Source organism: Eretmochelys imbricata, chromosome 9, assembly GCF_965152235.1.
Source record: "Eretmochelys imbricata isolate rEreImb1 chromosome 9, rEreImb1.hap1, whole genome shotgun sequence".
Lineage (NCBI taxonomy): Eukaryota > Metazoa > Chordata > Testudines > Cheloniidae > Eretmochelys > Eretmochelys imbricata.
The window spans coordinates 87,715,170-87,737,825 of record NC_135580.1 but is presented as its reverse complement, the minus strand read 5'-3'; the positions used below and the strand labels follow the sequence as shown (position 1 = coordinate 87,737,825).

At 42.0% G+C, this 22,656-nt stretch overlaps 1 protein-coding gene across 2 annotated transcripts; it reads left to right on the top strand.

The window, feature by feature from the left end:
* Nucleotides 1-498: 498 nt before the first annotated feature.
* On the top strand, nt 499-21,985 carry SH2D1A (SH2 domain containing 1A). Of its 2 annotated transcripts, XM_077827062.1 has the most exons (4): nt 499-746; nt 14,054-14,117; nt 17,526-17,661; nt 19,205-21,985. In XM_077827062.1, exons 1-4 carry the CDS (start codon nt 610-612, stop codon nt 19,243-19,245), a joined length of 378 nt encoding a protein of 125 aa, XP_077683188.1. In that variant the 5' UTR covers nt 499-609; the 3' UTR covers nt 19,246-21,985. The 2 variants fall into 2 exon arrangements, with proteins under 2 accessions (XP_077683188.1, XP_077683187.1); XM_077827061.1 differs by lacking the exon at nt 19,205-21,985 and having other exon boundaries at nt 17,526-17,972.
* Nucleotides 21,986-22,656: the final 671 nt, after the last annotated feature.

The window sequence follows — 22,656 nt, the reverse complement described above, 5'->3', positions numbered from 1 at the left end:
TGTGATTCATATACTTTGTTTTAACTTCTTTACCCTTAAAGTCTTTGCTACCGCATGCAAAACATACAGTGTCCCTTGTTGCTAGATTGCCTTGCCATAACTTCAGGTTTCTGCTCATTTGATAACACATCTCTATGCTTGCACTATGGGGCCCTAGATTAGACAATTGAGGACAGGTCTGACCCTTACTTTTTCCAATTTTCCAACATTTTAAACCCTTAAAAGACAAAAATTTTACTGAAAATACTAGCAGACCCTTGTGGCTCTCAGCCTAACCAGAGCTTGTGCATTCTGGGTTGTGGGGAAGGGAGCACTGCTTTTTCTTAAGGAGATTGTGGGCTTCATGTACCTGTTATTAACATCTATCTTGAAAGCTGTGAGTCATATGAGTGCTGTCAAATGTCACGTATGCCTTATAGGTGATAGCAGCTCTGGCTGTCAGTATGAAAAGTCTTTAGAGAAGCTCAAGGTGGGAACACATCCTGTTTACATCAACCATTGAGTGAGCAGCTGGATAGCAGACGAGTGACAGCAGTGAGCTGTGTAACCGTCACTAGCACCTCTGGCTAGCTGGGTTCTATCGGGCTCCACTCAGTTGACCTTCAGAAAATGGATTCTATGGATGTTTATCATGGGAACATCAGCCGGGAGACTGGGGAGAAGCTGCTGCTGTCTACAGGGATGGATGGCAGCTATTTACTGCGAGACAGTGAGAGCGTCCCAGGAGTGTATTGTCTGTGTGTGCTGTGAGTACAGAGAACCACGGGAGTCTAGGGTCTGCAGCAACACCCCTTACCTGGTGTTTGTCTAAGTCTTGGGGAGCCAAGCTGCCACTTAGAATGCAGCTGCAAGTGTTATGGGTCTCCATTTGGTGAAGGCTCAGTAGCATGGAGACCTTCTAGTGGGCAGCCAATTCGGTGATCCTGTGGTTTTCCACAGGGATGTAGACCACCAACTTCTGGGTTCACAGTATGTTTTCTGCCTCATATTACATTTGCCAGTTAGAATGGTCGTCTTCTGGCAGAACATGCAAATACTCCTGTGTCCAAAGCGTTGTGGGGACTTAGCTTTTTAACGCTGACTTCAGGCATGGGAATGGGTAAGGGGTTCTTGGCCCTTTCCAGAAATAGGAAAGCACGGGTTCCTGCCATAGGGCACTTACTCTAAAATGGGACACAAACCAGTGAGCAAAGACAAACAGATCGCGATGATGGGTGGAGAGCAAAAAGGAGGCTATAACAACTTAAGCCATGCTGTTTGGATCGTAAATTGCATGTGCTTCTTGTTCATGCTGAATAATTCCTTTGGTTTTGCCTGTTGTCTGTCTTCCTTTTTAATACACCCAATAGCAGTATGGCCCAAAGCCTCCTTTCCCTTGGGGGTTGATATGGAGGAATATTGATGCTTTTCATTCATATATTGAAAGTGAGCGGTTGCGAACATTTCAGGGCCTGATTCTGCCAGCCTTACTACAGCTGAATATAGCCCTGCACACTGGGAGTATTACTACTGACTTCTGAATAAACTACTTTTAAAGTGCATGACATACAAATAGATGGTGACAATTGATCAGTTAGGATAACAGAGTTGGGGCAAAGGGAGGAATTCCTACGAGGTGTCTGTCATAGGTCACCAACTCGGAGAGAAGGCACTGATGAGTTGCTTCTGAAATGGGTATGAGCTGACAAAGGACTTAATATTCATGGGGTATTTGAATGTTAGAAGTATGAGCTCTTTTAGCAAAGGAGGACAGAAAGGTTGAAGAATCCTAAGCATTAGCATTGTGCGTGCACAATGAAGTGCTATGCCACTAAACGAACAAAGCATGGCCAACAGGTCTGTACTGAGAGCTACTTTAAAGAATTGAAGGGGGAAAAGGGGTAGCAGCAACAAGATATGTTAATATCAGAAATTATCTAGACAAAGCAAATGATTATTAGCTAAAAGAACTAAGAAGAGGCTTTTGTCCATGTAGAAAGGATAAGATAGTGAGGGTATTACTATGTCTAAAATAATATTTATATCACACTTTCCACCAAAGGTTGCTTTTCAGCAACACTTGATTTAGCCTTGACTTTTAAACTGTGAAGGATGTGAGTATTATTATCATTTTACAGATGGGCAAACCGAGGCTTAGAGCCACATAAGAAGTGCCCCAGGCCACACAAGAAGGCTGTAGCAGAACTGTAGATACAACCCAGTTCCCTTTTTATCTCTCCTGTTGTGCCTTGATCACAAAGAATCATCCTGCCTTGCCCTACTAAATGAGAAGGGAAAACAAAGGTTAAAGAATTCCAAGTGGGATGACACACCTAATATCTACTTTACCTCAGTCTTTAACAAGACAACAAAAAATTAGGGGAGTAAGAAGTGTATTGAGTTAAAATCTAATGCAGATTTGGGGTAGATATGAAAAGCGGTGATAAGACTCTAGTGAAAGGAGCCAGCTAATAAATAATAAAAGCCCAAGCGTTCTTAAAGAGCTATCAGAGGAAATGGTGAAACAGCTACTTATCATTTGTAGGGTCATCCAGAACAGGTGAGGGATAGCAGGTAATTGGAGAGTCATGTTCAGTATTATCCAGCTTTATGAACAATAAAGCGGGAATCCAGGAAATCAGTCTAGTTAGCCTACATTCAATATTTGAACATATAACAAAGACATGGAGCTGCAAATAATCAGTCGGAGTTTCTGGTGGTATTCAAGGCAGTTTATTTAGGTGAATGATAGGAAGGTCAGGTTTTTAAAGAATAGATTAAGACAGTTAATATGATGCTCATAGGTTCTGAAGACAAACGGGAATGCAATAAACTATAAAGGAGCCTCCTAACTGTGTCCACAAAATTTGCGAACCACAAGTACATGTTTGCATTTAGGGATACATCTGCATGAGCAAAGGGTGAGATGAAAAATTAGTTACTTGTAAACTATAGATAAATAAAGCTTTTATAATCCAAAATATAAGTATTTAGGAAAACTTTTGATACCGTCTAGTGGAGATATCTATCTGAGTAGCTAGAACAATATTGTCTAGTTAACTATGATCTGACATGGATGGAAATCTGGTGGCAGAATCACAGAGATGAGAACTGGGTTCAGAACGATTTAATACAGTATTTCAATAATGAATGTGGTGCAAGAAGTAGACTGTACAGTAATTAGTGTCTGAGGATAAACTAGGAAACAGTGCTCTCAGAGTGGATGATACAAAGAAATTACAGAATGATCTAGCAATGTGATGGTAATTTAGATAAGTGTATGCAATAGACCACTATAGCAGGCAAAAACCGTAAAATAGCAGAGCTGCTCTGCACAGAAGGGGAGAGAAAGCAGAAAATGAACCAGAGACTACCGCGTGGTTGGATGCAGATGCTTGCTATAGCAAAAAAAGAACAAATCCTAGACTGGCAAGCAGATGGAGATAGCGCATGTAGGACCAGAATGACAACAGTACATGCTATAAAGCCTTGGCAAAACCAAAAAGAGGTGTGTGTAGACTTTGGGGTTCATCACTACAAAAAAAAAACCCACTCCCAAACCATTAGTAAACTATATAATGTATTTCTGTATTAAATTTTGGGGCTGTGATCGTGTCTTCATGCCTGCTTATAAAGCACATAGAACAGTGTTTTCACTATGCAATTAATAACTATTAATAATAATGGTTTTTAACAAAAAACTTTTAATCGGCACTCGGAAACTCTGATGATGGTTACTCTAGGAATACCTAGAGAGCATTTAGGTAGAATGTATACCGCTTACTGGAGATTCAGTCACTATGAAATGATTTCTGAAATGGTGAAGCAAAGCCTGTAAGTAAATGAAGAGATGTCATCATGCATACTGGAGCCAACCCCCCAAAAAGTATATATTTTCTGTGAGAAATTTGAAATGAACTGAAAAGTTTTTGTAGTGACAAATTTTTTTTGATTAAATGAAAACCACAAAATTGATTTCAAGATTTTCAGTCTTTCCCTTTCTCTCTCTCCCCACCTTCCACTAATTACTGTATGGAGGGGGAAAAATGGGGGGGGGGGGAAATGTTGAAAAAACAGAAAATTTTGATCCAGGCAAAAAATTTCCTCAAAAACCCATTTGTCATTGAAAAATGTTTTGATGAAAATATTGTAGCTAACTCTAATAAACATGGATGGCCGATCCTGTGCACACCGCTGCCAATGTGAAGTCAGTTTTGGGTGTGTAATGACAGCAGCATGACCCCAAAGGCTTTAGAGTCTTTCCAAAAAGTTTCAAATGTTCCTTATGCCCTTTTTCCTCCCTAAACATTTTGGCTGACTTTGAATATAAGAAAGGCAGCAACGGCTGTGGTCAGTCTCGACTGCCTCCTAATTAAAATAAAAACCTGACTCTAAGCAGAGTAATGACCTTGGAAAGGGAGACGAATCAGACTCCACACAATTCATAAGGGATTTTGCTATTGCCATTGAATTGACATGGAAGGTGATCAGATACCATGGTTATTGGTGGCAGGCTAAAATCCCTTAGATAACTGAAGCGGCTTTGATAATTGGGACCCTGTTTGATAAACATTTATGAAGGAAGCTTTTCTTTCCCGCTGCTCTGTTCCACAAAAGTACTAGTCCTCTGTTTTGATAGAGAGCTGCTTTCTTCCAGTTCCCCTTCAGTTCAAGCCCGGACTGAAGTGCCCTAAGTCACTGTATGCTGACAAGAGCCCACAAGCCTTCAAAGAGAGAGCTGTTTTTGTCTGGCTGTGGCAAATCACAAAGACACACGTTCTTTCATTGATATTTTAAGACCACAATGATGAAGGGAAACTGTTCATACAGCAGTAAGGTAGGTTTTGGTTTGCATTGGGGTCTCCCATAGCTCTTGTAAATACCGATGCTCCTTGCAATTTTCTGCAACATTTTAAAATGAGGTGCTCCTCCTGGGCCTGCCTACACTATGACTTCTTTAATAACATTATTAAGCAAATAACGTTGATTACTGCAAGAGTAGGTGTACGGCTGCATGTTTCATATACGTTAGCCCAGGAGCGCAAAGATTTCAATTAATGATCTTTTGATCATGTTGAAAACTGAAATGTTTCTTGCTGGTCTTCAAAATTAGGATGTTTATGAATGAATTTTTTAAAGAAACAGTTCCATTGGGTAAACCAGTTGGATACTGCAGACAACGCTACAAGATTTTATTATTAGATCTTGATTTTTTTCTTATGAAGATCTTTCTTTGCGAGCAACATGTTCTGTTCACAGACATCTTGGATTCCTGTCTAAGTATCCTGTTTGACATTTTTAACACACAGAGACTGTCTGCACACATTGCTCCTAATGAAGTCAATGGGGAATGCAGGACACAAGAATGGGCTTATTTTTTAAACCGGGCCTGCAAAATTTGTGACTATACCTGTGGGTGCAGATGGTCCCTTCCCCCTTACAGATACGTGTATGCCTGTACAAAGACAAGTAGCTGCATGTGCAAATTGGTAACGCCAACGCTAAGTATACTCCTACCGTATTTATATTTGGCGGCTCAAAATTTGTAGGAGAATGTCTCAAATGAATGTGAGTAGTTGTTTCAGTCCTCTAAATATTGATTAGAATGGCAGCTTAAGCTAAATATGACATCACTTTTATGCTGTGCTTTCAAATGATTTTTTTGAAGTCAACCATTCATGTACCATACTGCATTAAACCTTTAGGGAATAATTAGCAGCTAGAGTATAAAACTGTTTGGAGCTCTTGAAGCACTGATAATGGTGACAAGACTGACTCCCGTCTAATCAGCTTTAATTTTCTCTATTTGTTCCATCATCATAACCATAGTATCTTAGTTTCTTGGCGTATTTAAGTTCAGTCACTGTGCCAAAACTTTCCAGTACGGTAAGCACATCAGCTACGCATGGTGAGGGTGGATTCAGGATCATGAATCAGCCTTAACGTTGCATTTCTTTTATTTTCCATTTAATATTCTTGATGGAAATTGCATAGTAATTGCATTTATTATAGCAAGGCACATAATAATCATCATATTTTAAAATGTCACAGAACAAAAATGTCTTGGCAATGAAACTTCTTCCATTCAAGGTTAGCATTGTAAATAGCATTCACCATTTTCTTGTGTAAGAAAATTCTTCACAGTACATTGGTAAATTCTACTGAAGTGAATATTTCAACCTTCCCAACTCATTGGAATGAAGATCATTGTCAAGAATAATTTTTTGATGGATTTTATATAATTGAAATATTTTTGTGACCATTCCAATAAGACACAGGCTTTCTGAGTCCTGGATAATTATGAGAGCTGGTAGAAAATTTTCCGATAGCACTTCTTTTAGAAAATGTTCTTTCACTGAAATTTTTCTTGGGAATCTGTTGATCTTAATGAAATTTCACTAAAAACATTGAAATGAAACAGTTTGATAGTGTCCAAACGTTCCATTCTCTCACTTTTGGTATGGAATGTTTAAATTTTTAATTGCGAAACACATTTGCATTGAGAAATGTATTTTATTTTAATATTTAAAATAAAAAAACAATAATTTCATTGAAACAAAATATTTCAATTGACCCAAAGTGAATTTTTTTCAAAAATTTTATTTTGCAGAAAAATTAGACACTTTTTCTCCTTTGTAACAAAAACAAATTTCAGAATCGCAGAATTTCATGGGAAATGGAAATTCCAGTTCCTGCGCAACTCTAACAATCACCATGCAATACAAGTCAGCAGAAGAGAGAGTAGCTGAGAAAGTGAAGTTAAAATCCAGATTAGGTCTAGTCTAGACTTTGGAGGTTCACGATTGAGGCAGAATCACTGGTAGGGTTTGGGATTAGTTAGTAAGAATTTTCTATTTTCTTCAATGAGAAACAACAAAAGTGAAGAGTACTTGAGACAACATGGGTAATCTCTCCTCTGTAACAGGCTACATCTGAACAGAATATTAAAAATGCAGGTGCATCAAGCAGAACAACAGACACCTAGAAATGTAAAGATGGTGTTATAACAGTAGTGACACTAACACCAGTGGGTCCATCACAATTCTCATAAGTCTGGCCCACACTAAAATAAATCCACTGAATCATCCATTGTTGTGAGATTTCTGCCTTCTGGGGATAAAATCTCAAAAGAAATGCTGGTTTGTGAGATTTTGGCTGCTCCTGAGCCAGAATCAGAAAGTTGAGTCCCTTTTAATTTTTCGATCTGACTCTAAACCAAATCCATAGATTTGTATCTGACTGTATTTCCCAAATTTGAAGAAATTCATATTCAAGGTTTTGGTTTGGGCCAATCTCTACTTTCTAGTTAATGGTGCAGCAGAGGCTGGGCCAGATAGGTTTAGGATGCATGCTCTGGACTCAGAAAAAGGTATGACAAGCCAATGGTCACAGGGATGCTGCCTTCAGATGTTGTGAGGGGCTCAAGAGCCTGTAGAGAAAACTGTAAAGTCAGAGGATCTCCAATTTTTTTTGCCAAGATGTGACATGCTCAGACCTAAGCTGGTTACAGACCAGAAAAGGAGAGCATACAGTTCAGTTGATCTAGGGCAGTCAAGCGATTAAAAAATTAATCACGATTAATTGCACTTTAAACAATAATAGAATTCCATTTATTTAAATATTTGTGGATGTTTTCTACATTTTAAAATATATTGATTTCAGTTACACCACAGAATACACAGTGTACAGTGCGGGGTCATCATCCGAGACTGCTATAACATGAAATATATGGCAGAATGCAGGTAAAATGGAGCAGGAGACGTACAATTCTCCTCCAAGGAGTTCAGTCACAATTTTAATTAATGCATTTTTTTAAATAAGCGTGATCAGCATGGTACTCTATATTTTAATAGTGAAATGAATCACAATTAATTTTTTTAAGCATGATTAATATTTTTGAGTTAATTGTGACTTCCAGGAAGTGTCTGCCAGGTCCCTGCAGGAAGCTCCGCGCGCTGCCCCCGTGCCTGCAGGTGTTGTCCCCGCAGCTCCCATTGGTCACAGTTCCCGGCCAATGGGAGCTATGGAGCTGGCACTGGGGGTGGGGGCAGTGCACGGAGCCCCTGGCCACCCACGTGCCTCAGGGCTGCAAGGACCTGGTGGCCCCTTCCTGGAGCCTCGCGGACCTAGGTCAGGCGGACCTAGGTCAGGACCCTGCCGTAGCCCCGGCTCCCCATTGTGCCGACAACAGGACTTTTATTGGCCCAGTTGGCAGTGCCGACCGGAGCCACCAGGGTCCCTTTTCGACTGGGCATTCTAGTCGAAAACCGGACGTCTGGCAATGCTATATGTTACTGAGTTGAAGGTACATAATCAAGTTAGAGGTTATGTGCAAGGTGGTTTAAATTACATGTCGGTAAGACTGGGTTAGAGAGTCTAAACTGGAGTAACGTATAAGTCAAGGGGCCAGAAAAGAGAATGGTCAACCAGCAAAAGCAACTTCCAGGAAGGAAGTGTAAGCTAACTTAGGCCTTCCCCCCCTAATTTAACTTACACCTCATTCTGGCCTCTCCATGAGTAAATTACTCCCAGTAACCTACTTACAGACATACACCTTATTACATCCTTAAACCATGCTAAGGATGCAACGTCAAGAACTCATAAGTTTGACCATGCAACCTTGTGCATATGCATTATGACACAGTCTTTAATTACATGCTCACATATTTTTACACAGTATCCCTGCCTAATTCATTGCACAGGGCAGGCAATGCTCATTGAATCAGCAGCTCTTCAATATTTTCTTTTCTTTTCATGGTTCAGGGTGTGGCCCCCAAGCCTTATTTATTGCATGCTATTCAAACTCTGCTCTGAAGACAGACTTATTAATTTGAACATGGGCTTTTCGATGGCACTCATCATTATATTATCTGAGTCCATCACACGCATGCATTAATTCATCTTCAGCACACACACATGAAATGAGGAGATGATATTATCCCTTTTTTGTAAATGGGAATTTGAGGCACAAAAACATTAAGGCCAAAAGTATCCACTAGCTTTTGGTGCCCAATTTGAGATACGTCAGCTCAGATTTTTTAGGGTATTTAGCATTATATAGGACTTTATATGTTTATAGCACAGCTTCCATTGACTTCATTTGCAGCTGAGTGCGTTCAGCGCATCTGTCCCCTCCATCTCCAAACCTAAGTGGCATTGCAACCATGTGGGCCAGGTTGCAATGCCTTGAGTGAGGAGCTGGGCCCACAGGAGCCACTGCTGCGATAGCTGCAGATTTTATTAAAATTCTCAGTGACTGTGAACATCATGACCTCTGTGCCAAAAGCACAGCCTTAATCATAATATGCACAGAGGGGCCGAATTAAAATCGCACAAACAGCCTTAATTCTGGCACTGCCTAACTTTTGAGTGCTTGACTTTGCAACTTTAATGTTCGTTTCGCACAGGTTTTTTTGTGTGTGAAATTGTTTAGGTTCTTAAAAAAGCAAACTGAAAAAAAAATCCATCATTATACGGACACTCACACGAGTCATCAGCAGGAGGAAATCCTTAGATCCGCCACACAGACTTCTGGCACCTGAGCGAATGGAGTAGCTGGTAGCCGTAGTAGGTTGTTATTGTCTATATGGACCTGCGCTATAGGCACACTCTTTGCCTAAGAGCTTCACAGATATTTGCCAAGACCAGAGAAATCTTGGGTTCCAGTCTGTTCTGGAGGGATTATGACCTAGAGGTCACAACTCCTTCTGCCTAGTTTCCCCACAAGTCTGACCCTTTCTGTTCCTATCCCAGTCATGTCTCTTTTCCCTGTCACCTCATCCCAGTCCCAGTCTTCCCCTACCCCTGTTTCCTCTGACCTCAGTTTCCTTGCCTAACCAATCTATCTTCCCTCCCTACACCTTCAGCTGCTCCTACGTCTGGTTTTCCCCCAACCCCTGTCAACTCCCAGGTCCAAGCTACCGTCTCCCAGTCTTAGGCTCCCCTCCCACAGGCTCCTTGTCTGTCTACTCCTCCACCATCTTCCCCATCTGGCTCTTGTTCCCTCCTCATTACAATCAGACAACATCCTCTTCCCTGCTGCCGGGGTCCTAATGGGCAGCACAGAGGTTACAGGAGAGACAGTCTTCCACTTCTTAGTTTCGGTGTCCAGCATCACATGGACCACAGCAGCTGCGTGCAGCAAATGCAGTGAAAAGCCTGCTCAGCCCTGTATCCCCAAGATGGAGCATACTCAGTGTATATAGAATTGTGAGAATTTAGCAGCCAAACAAACAAGTCTCGACTGAGCACGTGTGAACTGCAATTTTTCAAAGGCTTATAACCTGGCCAAAGGTAGGTGGTTTCCCCTGGGGTCAGCAAAAGGCACATTCTTGAAACAAAGCTAATCCTCCCATCAAATTCAATGGATGGAGGCACTCGAGTCACCTAACAAAATGGTTATAAGATTTTTTTTTTTAACCTGGCCCAAACAATGTATTTTTCCCTGATTGCATTCTCAGGAACAGCTGAACCTTTTTTTGGCAAAACGTCCCCAAAAAATTTAGCTTGAGGCAGATACCCAACATGGAACATCAGTTTGAATGGTTAAAATCTGGTGAAGTCATAAGTAATTGAAAACAGGGATATACTGTAGGAAGGGAGGGCAAGCTTAGCTACATGCAGTACTACCAGCTTGGCCTAAATCATAGGTTATGGATTCCAAGGTGACGTGTTAATATCTAAATAGCCTGCCAGTTCATAGGAATTGATACTGCAAACTCAAATAATTCTGGACAGAGCTATATTTAAGGAGACAGCATTTAATGTAATTTATTGCTGAGTTTGCTCTTTTCAGTTGAATTTTGGGCCTAAAAATGAATAAACTTTAGTTGAATAAAATTTCCCAACCAAGGTACAAAACATTTGGCAATTATTTCAAAACATACCATGCTGTTAAAATGTCATGGTTAAATTATAAATTGCAGCAAATGGCTAATATCCTCCAGCTATTTCAACAGTGCAGAAGATTGCAATTATTCACCTGTTAAAGTAAATGTGGCTGTAACACGTTTGAACACAGCTGAAAAGGGAGGAGGGGGAGGCTAGGTAGGCAGATGCTGTCTCAGTGTATCATCTGCGCGAAAGGCATTTGCAGCTCTTTGGGGGGCATACTCTATAAAGGCAAAAACACATCATATAAAGCAAAGTATAGTTTCTGTAGTAGAAACTTTTCTACGCTTTCCCCTTGACAGAGTTTTCCTATTTATGGTATCAAAGTAGAAACTGCTTTCAGCAGGAATCAAAGAGACCTTTTGTTCGACAGATTTTATATCTATCGATCTATCTAATGTGAGATGGGATGTTAACTAGCTATCTCCTTTTCTACAAGCAATATCCAGCACGGTACTTTTAGCCAGAATTATTTTCTAAGCCATCTCATGAGCAATTAGAAGTTATAACGTCTTTTGTCGCTGATCAAGAAGCTGGGCAAGTGACCTTGGTTTACCATGGTGCTGCTCCATACTTCATTCCATGGAGTTTCACCAGCATAAAACTGGGGAATTGCAGGGGTGAATCAGGCCCACTGAGTACAACAGTCAATGCTCCAGTCATCACTTTGTTGAGAGTGTTGCAATGTGGATCCAGATTTCACAACGCCTAAACTTCAGGGATGTTCAGACCTGGGCTTTTCACTTGTGCCATTTTAGAGACAGGAGCGGGGCAGGCTGAGGGCCTGGAGGGTTGGATGACTAGGAGGGTTCACAGGGTCTCCCGCACCAACCCTGCAGAAAATGCTTTTTGCACAGGGGAGCCACCTGCTGGCTGAGGCATCCCTGACTGCTCAGTTCTGTTGGTGCTGTCCCGTCAGGGAGCTAAGGCAGAGTTGCAGGGGTCCCCAGAGCAAGGCCAGTGCATAGGAACCCCGTGTGGAGTGCCCTTCTCCTGACTCTTCCATGGGACATGGGGTCAAACACCACCCCAAAGGGAAAAATTGGGAGGAAGCTCCATGAGAGAACCCCAAGAGCTGGCTCTCTCCCTCACCTGTGTCCTCCCGCCAGGAGTTTTTCTGTATCAGGGACTTGCCCTAGTCCTGAGACAAGAGTGCAGGTTTTGATCTGATGGCATGTAGCTCATTTGCCTACAAGGATACATTGTGTAAGAGACAGGATATGCCTGAGCCTGTCAAACTAAGAGTAGTTCCAGCCTGAGCTGATTTAGCGAGAGAAAACTGAGCTGACAGCTACTGGGGAAACACCTCATTCAGCGTGCTAAAAGACTGCCTACGTGTACCTTATATCTGGTTTTACTGGCATAGGGTACCTAGGTGCGTGGGCGGGGAAAGGAGAGAGTGGATGGGAGCTGTGTTACACACTCACAACTTTAAAAACAAGCAGCCTGTCTGCCTGACCCTAAACATTAATGTGAGACAGGTTAAATCGTGAACCTTTGTTTAAAACATCTGGGGGCTGCTGCCACGCAACGGTGAGGGGGAACTCAGCTCATCAAAATCAGGTTGTGGGCAAACTGAAGGTAGAACGTGCTTTAAAGTGGTAATGAAGTTCCTGCTGTTTAACAGAAAGTTTTACGATAAGATTATAATCGTTAAGAAAACAGGTATCAAAAGTGCTATAATTCATTTAGTTGAGACAAAGACCTTGAATAAGAGTTGTTTTCTGGGACGATCTAGAGAAAGGTGCGGTTCAACATGCAATTCAGCATAGACACAATGGGCCAGAGCCTCATCTTCAAAGGCACTGACGTCAGCGTAGCTTCATCAGTCTGCACCAGCAAATGATCTGGCCCAATGAACCTGATTTGCCACTGCTTTGCGCCGTGCGTATGCATTCACAGCTGTGCAACGTTACAGTCCAAGGGGTATTAATGTGGACAAATCAAAACAGTTATTAATGACTTCCTATTTTGGTAAATTACTTCCAATAACTAGAAACATTTCTGAGGTTATCAAAATGGATTTTCAGAAATCAGTGATTGAGTTGCAGTGACACATGACATGGCGCATAAGCAAATGTGTTCATGTAGCTGTGTCATTTATGACTTCTATTATTTGGTAATAACTACTGTGATATTGTGTATAATTGGAAAGAGATGTAATATGTACCCGTTTTCTGAAAAATGGCTAATGCTGGAATAGTTAATAATGCATAATGTCTTGGTGGAAATGCCAGATTATTGTAAATTTATTTCATTTTCTGAATGCCTTGGGCCTGATTCTCCATTGCCCTGCATCTTGTATAGTCATTTCCAACTTTGCACAATGGGTGTAAAACACCACCGGTCTGATCTGTTACCATTTACTTTAACTTTGCACAGCAAGTAGTTTACACATGTAGCATGTCACTGACATCTGTCACTCTGCTTTTAAGTCACATCTTTGAACCTTGGCTTATATATACAAGATCATGTAAAGTACTGGGCTCCTTCTAGCATGATTGACTCCAGACATCAGTTGATGTCTATTTTCAGAGGTCCCTGAATGGAAACTGTGTCTAAAATAGATGGAAGATTTCATGATCTCATAAAGTGATCAGTGTTTCCAGGAGACAATGACCTTGGAACAGTCCAGGATGGAAGTGCAAAGGCAGACCTTTGAGGGTTAGGAATGCATTAGCTAGACAAACTCTAAATTGCCTTGATATTGTGGTTTTAGATTTCTAAATAAAATACATCCATGGCATAGCACCTGGGAACATTTGCAGTTTAAAAAAAAAATCACTTAGCAGAATCGTCATCTAGTAATGATACGTATTCTGTTCTAATTCCACACGAAGTGTGTCCGATACATAAATAAGCGTGCAAAAGGTCACTGATGGAAAGTTAAAACATTTACGCAGGTTTCATGGTTTTTAATATGGAGAAACTGTAGATCTTGCAGACAGAGATGGATCAAACAACGCCCCCCTCCTCCAAGTCCTAATTCAGTGCAATTCTTGGGATTCAAACATAGCTTGCTGATCTGGGTCCAAATTTTTCATTTCTAAATATAGGCTACATCGACTAATTTATTGCTAAGGAAAGGAGCTTATCAAATGAGCTAATTCCAGCATTATAGAGCAACTGTATACTAAACCGGACGATAGACATGACTAATAAATACATGTTGATTCTTTCACAGATATAAGGGTTATGTTTATACCTACAGAGTGTCCAAGACAGATACAGGTTCCTGGAGTGCCGAGGTATGTATTGCTCCTTCTCTTCTAAAAGTTCCCACAACTGAGCATAGGTATTGATTTCAGGAAATACATCCGGATTATTCACGTTTCTGCAATATCTGATTCTCATGTAATTTAATCGGTCTCAAGTGAGCCCATCACTGGTGCCAAGTCTGACAATTTTGAATGCACAAATTCATTCTGTTACAGTTCAGCTGTTACAGAATGCACCAGTGCACTATTTTGCAGCATTTTAAATGGCAGAAATATTGTGTTTTCATATTTTGACAGGCACAGTCAATATTAATTTCTCTTCTGCCAAACATGCCATTAATACCAAAATATTCAAAGCAATTCCTTATGATTTACAATGTTTTTAACTTAATTTCTTGACAGATTGTATTTATCAATAGTACAAGGACTGGTGTAGCAGTAGGTGCAATAACAACAGTGATTTAAGTTCAAGGCATAATTTAGGTTCATGTGAATACTAATCCTTATTTATTTTCAGAACTTCTTGTTCTTTGGATGTAGTCAGCATATTAATTCATAATTAGCTTTCAGTTTGCACATAAATGAATACTGATTTACAAACGTTAAAATATAATTTAACAGGGTTAATTCTGCTGGCAAAATTAGAGCAGAATTGTTGTTCTGCACTGGAAACACCTGGACCAGATTCTGATGTCAGTTAGGACCAAACCCTGGAGCTGAATGTGCTTCACACCCATTCCTGATTTAAAAAAAAAAATTACTTTCTCATCACTGTGCAAAGAGCTAAAACAAGCCCCATGCTCCACCTGTGTTTAAATACAGGGACTTGACTCTACATGCTTGCATTGGCTTCAGTGGGCGTTTTGCCTGTGGTGGGGCATAGGGGAAGGCCCTAGTATTGGATCTGAAATACAGACCATGAGCAAACAGTTATTTGTTCCAAAACAGGGAGACTTGCTAAGCCCCAAATCTGAGGTGGTAAGAGTTAATTCAATAAACCAGATGCTGGCCTGGCTTACCGCATGTACAAATCCACTGGCCTCAGGGGAAGAGGGTGTATGGGATCTAGGCCAAGGCAAACTTTACCTCATTCTGTTCCTTTTCCTGAAAGGAAACTGGTACTTTCATGAGCTGTTGGAACTCATGGGTGAAAGAGCAGAAATTGCTGAGGGACAGGGTGGTGCCGTGCACACTGCGGAAGGATGGACAGTACCAGTACATTTTTGGCAGGATCAGGCTGGAGCACCGGCAAAGCAAAGCCTTCATTGGGGAATGGGGTGAAGCAATTCCCTAGCTAGCTTCATCTCTCCCTGTGGTAGTAGAAAGGGAGCTATCAAGGCGGCACCAGACAGCATGCTCCTCCAGCAGCAGCAATGAGGAGGAACACTCATGGTGTTGGATCCTCCCCTCTGGCAACTGGAGATCCTGGGTGCTCCCTCAAATCATTAGAGAAATGGGTGCTGAGTAGACATGGCAGGCTAAACTCTGCCCTCATTGAATTTGTCTTACTCACTACAGCATTTGGCCCCTACCCAGCTGCCTCCGTTCTCTTCTCTCTTGCTGAGGTTTGAAAGAACCAAGAGCAAAGCCTCACAAGAGACCATTTCAAAGTACTGACCCTCAAATCCGGGTCCCCACAAAGTCAGTAGCAAACCTTCCATTATGTTCAGTGGAGCAAGGATTTCGCCCACTGGAGGTTTGTAGGATCAGGTTTACTCTTGCTGATGCTGAGAATGCCTTCCTGTGCTGCCCTGTCCTTCCACCCCACCTCCGTGGGAGTATAAGTGGCGAGTACCACAACTGCTTTCCCCCAAAAGGCTGGGTGAGGAGAGTTTTCAGGCCCAGCCAGAGTTGCAAAAGGGATGTGACGAATCATTTAAAAGTTGCTTTAGATGTCTAGTAAAAGCCCTTGAAGATAGAGATATGCTGTGATGGGCATCTGCAAAGATTAATTGAGAAGGATAGACAAAGTGATTTGAATAAAACCAGGTAACAGTTTGCAGAGCCCCTTGATACAAAGAAATGAGAGATGTGACTAGTTAACAGATGCGCAAAAAGGAACCAAACACTCCAGAAAACTTTTATAAGCGGGCTGGATCCATGTTAATATTTACAGTCAGAGGAACATCATCATGGGTGCTAGGTCTTCCTCTGGAGCACATTACCAGTGAGCTGGAACCATAGCATAGGCATTCTCTATCAATAACTTAATGAACATCATGGTATGCTGACTGCCCATGGTGATGCTTTTAAGAGCCTGGGAAATGAGATTAATGAGCTGGAGACTAAAATAGGATCACTAGCAGGACTCAGAGGTGGCAGATTGGAGGGCTGAAGTGAGCTCTCAGTGTGATGAAACTTCTACCAGTAGCACTGGAGAATTGTCTGTGTAATTGTTATTGCTGCTGAAGGCACAAAAGGGGAGCTTGTTTTTCCTGACCCCAGCTGGAGCTCGTATTACAGCTGGAGGTCAATTTTCTTCGTGGCCTTTTGCTTTGTAAAGTGAGCAAAGGAAGTCCTTGACAGAGGATAAATATGGAATTCCCCGCATGGTGTCTTTTTAGAGTCATTGTCCTGACTGTAGCAATACTTCAATGGCAGTTGTGTACTTATCTTGAGTGAAGAACAGGCCCTCTCAGACTCTTGCCCTTCCTCTACCACCTCATTGCCAATTCCAGGAACCACCAGAAGAGAGCTTGATGGTGCTGAAGTCCCGTCACTTTCACAGTGTGAAACCAAGATCACAACGACCTTGCTAGACTGAGGGCTATGCTTACTTGCTGTCCTTGTCTAGTGTCATCGTATCTAGCTATTTCCTTTCACTCTTCCTGTACAATAGAAGATCTCACAGATGTATCAGGAATCACTCTAATACTCCTAGGATTTTTTAAAAATCAACATTTCTTAGTCTGTTCCTGCAGTTTTTATTTCAGCAAAATTTTAATTAACATCAGTGGGAGATTTGCCCAGTAAGCACCACAGGATCTCATCTGTATTGACTGCCAAGGTTTTATTTATCAGGATGGTTATTAACAGATAGCTCTGTCTAACTGCAGTGGCCATTTTAGTGAATGTAATGGGTCAATGCCCTCCCTGTTGTACCCCCCCCTGAAATTACTGGAGGTACGTTAGGGATGCAGCTGATCTGCATGGCTGCCCTGTGAGATTGTGGCAGTAGGTAGAGCCAGTGGGCATGCAGTGCAGAGAACAAGCTTAGCTAGTACCAAATCATACCTTTCAAATGGCTGGCTATGCTCCTGGGAAAGGGAGAGGAGAGAGGACAGCTCCAACAAATCTAAGTTGGCTCTGAGAACGGACTTCTCTTCTTGCTGATGTTTTTACATTTGTGGAAACAATGCTGTTATATAACACCTCCTGGGTAGTGGTGTTCCCCTGTAGCCTGTTGTTTGGGTAATTTGTTGATCTCTCACTTTGCAGACTGCACCTGGGGTCCACAGACGATTGTTCCGGAAAGTACACAACCTAATTACAGCATTCCAGAAGCCAGAACAAGGCATTATAACTCCTCTGCAGCATCCAGTAGTGAATGCTGCGAAAGCCAAGCACCCACAAGGTACTGAGAGGAGCACTTGGGATCAGAATGGCACGGACCTGTGGAGATTGCCATCAAATGTGCTAAGGGGCAAGATCCAGTCTCTGACCGTCCCCAATCCAAAGGCATGCATGGTATAAAGGGCTGTGTAGCACTACACAGCAAGGGACAGGTCGTCTGCACCACATGTGCACTCCAGAGCTACATCCACGATAGCAGAAAAGGGTGGGGCAAGGGTGAGGCTCTGTTGACCTGCTTCCCTTAAAAGATTGTGAGGAGCTGAAGCAACAGCTGCACAATGGCTGGGCTGGTATGAATCATAGAATCATAGAATATCAGGGTTGGAAGGGACCTCAGGAGGTCATCTAGTCCAACCCCCTGCTCAAAGCAGGACCAATCCCCAGTTAAATCATCCCAGCCAGGGCTTTGTCAAGCCTGACCTTAAAAACTTCTAAGGAAGGAGATTCCACCACCTCCCTAGGCAACGCATTCCAGTGTTTCACCACCCTCCTAATGAAAAAGTTTTTCCTAATATCCAACCTAAACCTCCCCCACTACAACTTGAGACCATTACTCCTTGTCCTGTCCTCTTCTACCACTGAGAATAGTCCAGAACCATCCTCTCTGGAACCACCTCTCAGGTAGTTGAAAGCAGCTATCAAATCCCCCCTCATTCTTCTCTTCCGCAGACTAAACAATCCCAGTTCCCTCAGCCTCTCCTCATAAGTCATGTGTTCCAGACCCCTAATCATTTTTGTTGCCCTTCGCTGGAGTCTCTCCAATTTATCCACATCCTTCTTGTAGTGTGGGACCCAAAACTGGACACAGTACTCCAGATGAGGCCTCACCAGTGTCGAATAGAGGGGAACGATCACGTCCCTCGATCTGCTTGCTATGCCCCTACTTCTACATCCCAAAATGCCATTGGCCTTCTTGGCAACAAGGGCACACTGCTGACTCATATCCAGCTTCTCGTCCACTGTCACCCCTAGGTCCTTTTCCGCAGAACTGCTGCCTAGCCATTCGGTCCCTACTCTGTAGCTGTGCATTGGGTTCTTCCGTCCTAAGTGCAGGACCCTGCACTTATCCTTATTGAACCTCATCAGATTTCTTTTGGCCTAGTCCTCCAATTTGTCTAGGTCCCTCTGTATCCTATCCCTGCCCTCCAGCATATCTACCACTCCTCCTGGTATGCTCCAGCTTCCCTCCATCCTGAACACCCCAGGCCTTTGGGCAGAGAGAATTCTGGCTTGTTTGCTTCTATTAACCCGTGGCATTCACTACAACAGCATGCATGCACCTCCTAAAGTCTGAAAAATTGGTATCTTCCTAGCACCTACTCTAGATTGTGGGGTCTGGATGGATGCCTTGCGGTGCTAGCTAGGGAATTTATATCCAACTGCAGCGTTCTATGTGAATATATTTCTTTTACAGCCTGCCAGTTGCATCAATGATAGACAAGATGTAGTTAACCCCCATGCCTCCTAGTAAATACAAAGACTATGAGCTTTCGCCTTCTTGCGGAGTTCATCTTTTTAATATGTTTGTTGTTGTTTTTTTGTAGGAAAAAAAGATGAACGTGACTTTTATTTGCATCCTTCATGAAGACACGTCCCAGAGTTTGAAGTAATTTAAATAGGCTTTTATATGTCTTTTTTTGTAGACACTCCAGCACAATATGCTGTAGATTATAGACATTACAACTCTGTGAGTTTTCTTGTAATATTTTCAGAAATGTATGTTTAATGCAACTTCTAGTCTGCCGTTTAAAAGATTGGCATGAATCTGTTTTGTTTTGTTTTTTACAAAGATATGGGAGAAAAATAATGAGAAATTGGATGACTTAATACTTTCATTTTCTGTTGGTTTGGGTTGGAAGTTTTCTATTTGAATATTAGTTAGTCTTTTTACATGAAGTTACTTTAGTGTTTGATTTCAAATTGAAATTCAGCCCAGCACAAGTCCTAAGTATCACTTAAGACCCATGTGTGGCCACAGAATAGTGGCTTTTATATTGCAGATGCCTTGTGCTGGCTCTCTGCTCAAGGATGAATTTCACCCCAGAAGCAAATTTCAAAGGTGCAGGCCTGTTGTATTCCCAAGAGTCGAATTTTAGGTTGGTTTCATATGCATCATCCACTTCTTGCTGGGTGTGCTGGCATGCTTGTCCAATCAGGGAAAATAACCTGTACTATCTGCCCAATCTGAACAATTAGAACTGACCAGCAATGTAGCAAATTCAGTCTGTGAGCCAGCCAAAGTTTAAAAAAATGTGTTGACTCTTTTTGAGCAACAAATGAATTTGAGGAAATTGTTTACAGATATTCTGTGAGCTGGAGAAAGGTGGCTAACTTTGTCCAAAAAATTATCCTTTCCATAGGATTTGTACTGCTCTTCCTTTTATTTCTGGGTGCCTGTGACGGTGGCATCTAGATGCCAAACTGTCCTCCATTATTGTGACTCCAAATCTAAGCAACTACCCTTACTCCAGCCTCTGATGTCACACAGAAATTTTCAAGACAATCTGAGTGTGCGTGTGGATTTTAGAACAATTATAAAAAATGTCTGTTAAATAGCAAGCTCATCTCAGCCTTAACTATAAGGAGGGCACTGCCCATCTATAATTAACAAAGAATGGGAAACTATTTTGAATAGATTTAAACTTTTATCATACTGGGCATTTCAGAAAACAATAATCATTTTTGTTTTGCAGCATTGCCAATGCCAATTGGCCAAAAAACCGTGACTCTATGTCCTTCCCCCCCAAAACATCGTGAGACTGACTTAAAAATCATCAGCGTTTTTTAAAATAATAGCATATTTGGGTCTCTTTTTGCCTTCTCATGTTTGAGCCTTTAGGGGGTCATGATTTTTAATCCACAACTTCGAGAGCTAGAAACTTACTTTTTCTTAAATAAAAGCTGGGGTAATGCACACTGTGAAACTTTTGATAAAAATCCCCAGAGATGGCAGCACTGGCTAACTAGGGCGTTTTCACTAGCTGCTGAATGATTAGGGTTTTCAGCTACTCGCTTGGACAAAAACAACGTTTGAGAAAACATTGGGCTGCAAGTGAAGGTGGGAGGGCCTACCCAGTCCACCTGGCACGGCAAACTTCTGATGTGCTAGCTGAGCCTAAGTATAGTGCTTAAGAGAGTTTGAACTTCTTACTGCAGTCACAGTTTAGGCCCTGGGGAGGACTGAAGTGACTGGGGGATGGAAGGTCCTGCACCTCCCTTCCCCCACCATAATTTGTTCCCTTCTTTCTGTCGGTCCTTTTAGTCTACATGCAATAGATGGTTGCAGTCAAGCTATGCAGGACTTTTTGGCCACCAGCACTGCCCTCTGCTGATACACTGGCTGATACACTGGTCCTGTCCAGTTAGCTCTGCCATGGTTTATACACCACTGTATGATGTACTCTCACATGCATGAACTTCCTGATTGCTCTAAAATAACTGAGTAATCAAGCTTCACTTGGCCATGTTGTGTGGACACTGCGGAAGATGCTGTAGTTAAGCATATGTGCCACCGTTGCCTTTATCTACGGGCTGGGGGAAATTGGCTGCAGTCTCTCTGTCTCCAGTGCACTGGTGCCTGATCACCAGCTCCGACAATTGTGGATTCAGCCTCTCTGCCCTACCCTGCCATACCCTCCATATGCAGCCAGTGGGGACCCACTGCTTTGTATACACAGCAGGGCTTTGCCAATGTCATGGCGCAGGGCTGACGTGGTGGGTGGGCCTTGCACTGGAATGAATTCCATTCTGTGAGAGGGCTGTTATACACCACACTTGTAAGGGCATGGCTGATAATTAGACCAAGGAGCCACAGTTGCCAGCTTGTTGAAAGCTTCATTTACATACACGGCTAAATGCCTTTGTTTTCACTCAAGACAAAACAGATTCTAGGGAGTGGACATAGACATCAGATAAGCAGCATCAGAAGAGCCATCATTGGCATAAAGAAACTTCATTCCTATCACATTAGCATTTGATAAGTTGTTCCATAACAGCCTAAAATAAAAGAAAATATTTATTTTAAAGCACAAAATTTTCCTTATAAAAGTGACTAAATGTACCACCTAAACCTCCCAGACATAGAGCAGGTATCACAAATCCATTAACATTTACAGTACTTGTTTATTTTGTCTCTAAATTATTCCCAACTCTCATTTAAGTTGAGCCACCTACAAAGTCCTACTTTTAATGTAATATTTTATAGCATGCTTGTGTGTGTGTTGTTCTGTAGCTACTCATTATATCAATGCTTGGCTGAAAAGTTTTTCTGACTTAATTGTTTTATAGTGTGGCAGATCTGGACTGATATACTTTTCAATAAAATATTTAAAGTTGTTCTTTCATTGTTACATAATTCATCAAAGACATCAGGCACACAGCAGATGAGGTGCCCATTAAACAAGAACATCAATGGATGAAATTGTATTTTTGTTATTTCTGTTGATTGATCCTTTCAGTCTGTGTCTGTGCCTTAAAGATTTTACTGCTGGCTGCTGTTTTTTTGGCTTTCAGCACTCTTCCTCATTAGCTCTTTCTTTCCTTTTCGGCTCCAAAGCTGCCTGCAGTGCCCAACATGTAACAGCTTGTGCCAATATAGAAGCCAGAGTAAAATGTCAAATTCTTGCCTCAGCAACGTGCCCACTGAGCTGCTGCCCTGTTACAAAAGCGACAATGTGATGTAATTTTAGCCACAGTCCCTCAATGCAACATAGTATTTTCAGCTGGTCTCTCATGGGTCAGGACAGTCAAATGCAGGGGCAACTTACTTGAAAACATAATCTTAGCAACAATCCTTGGCAGCTTCAAGCTTGATGCTAAATTAGGGAGATACATTGGCCCAGGGCCCCAGCCAGCTACTGCTGTCTATGCAAAACAGCTGATGGCTTCGATGGTAGCATGTGGACCTGAGCAAACCCTGTGTCATAAGAGCAGTGTGAGACATGCTTCTGTGATGTGCAATGGACTGAAAACGAGTCTGCCGATGGCTGATGCTAGA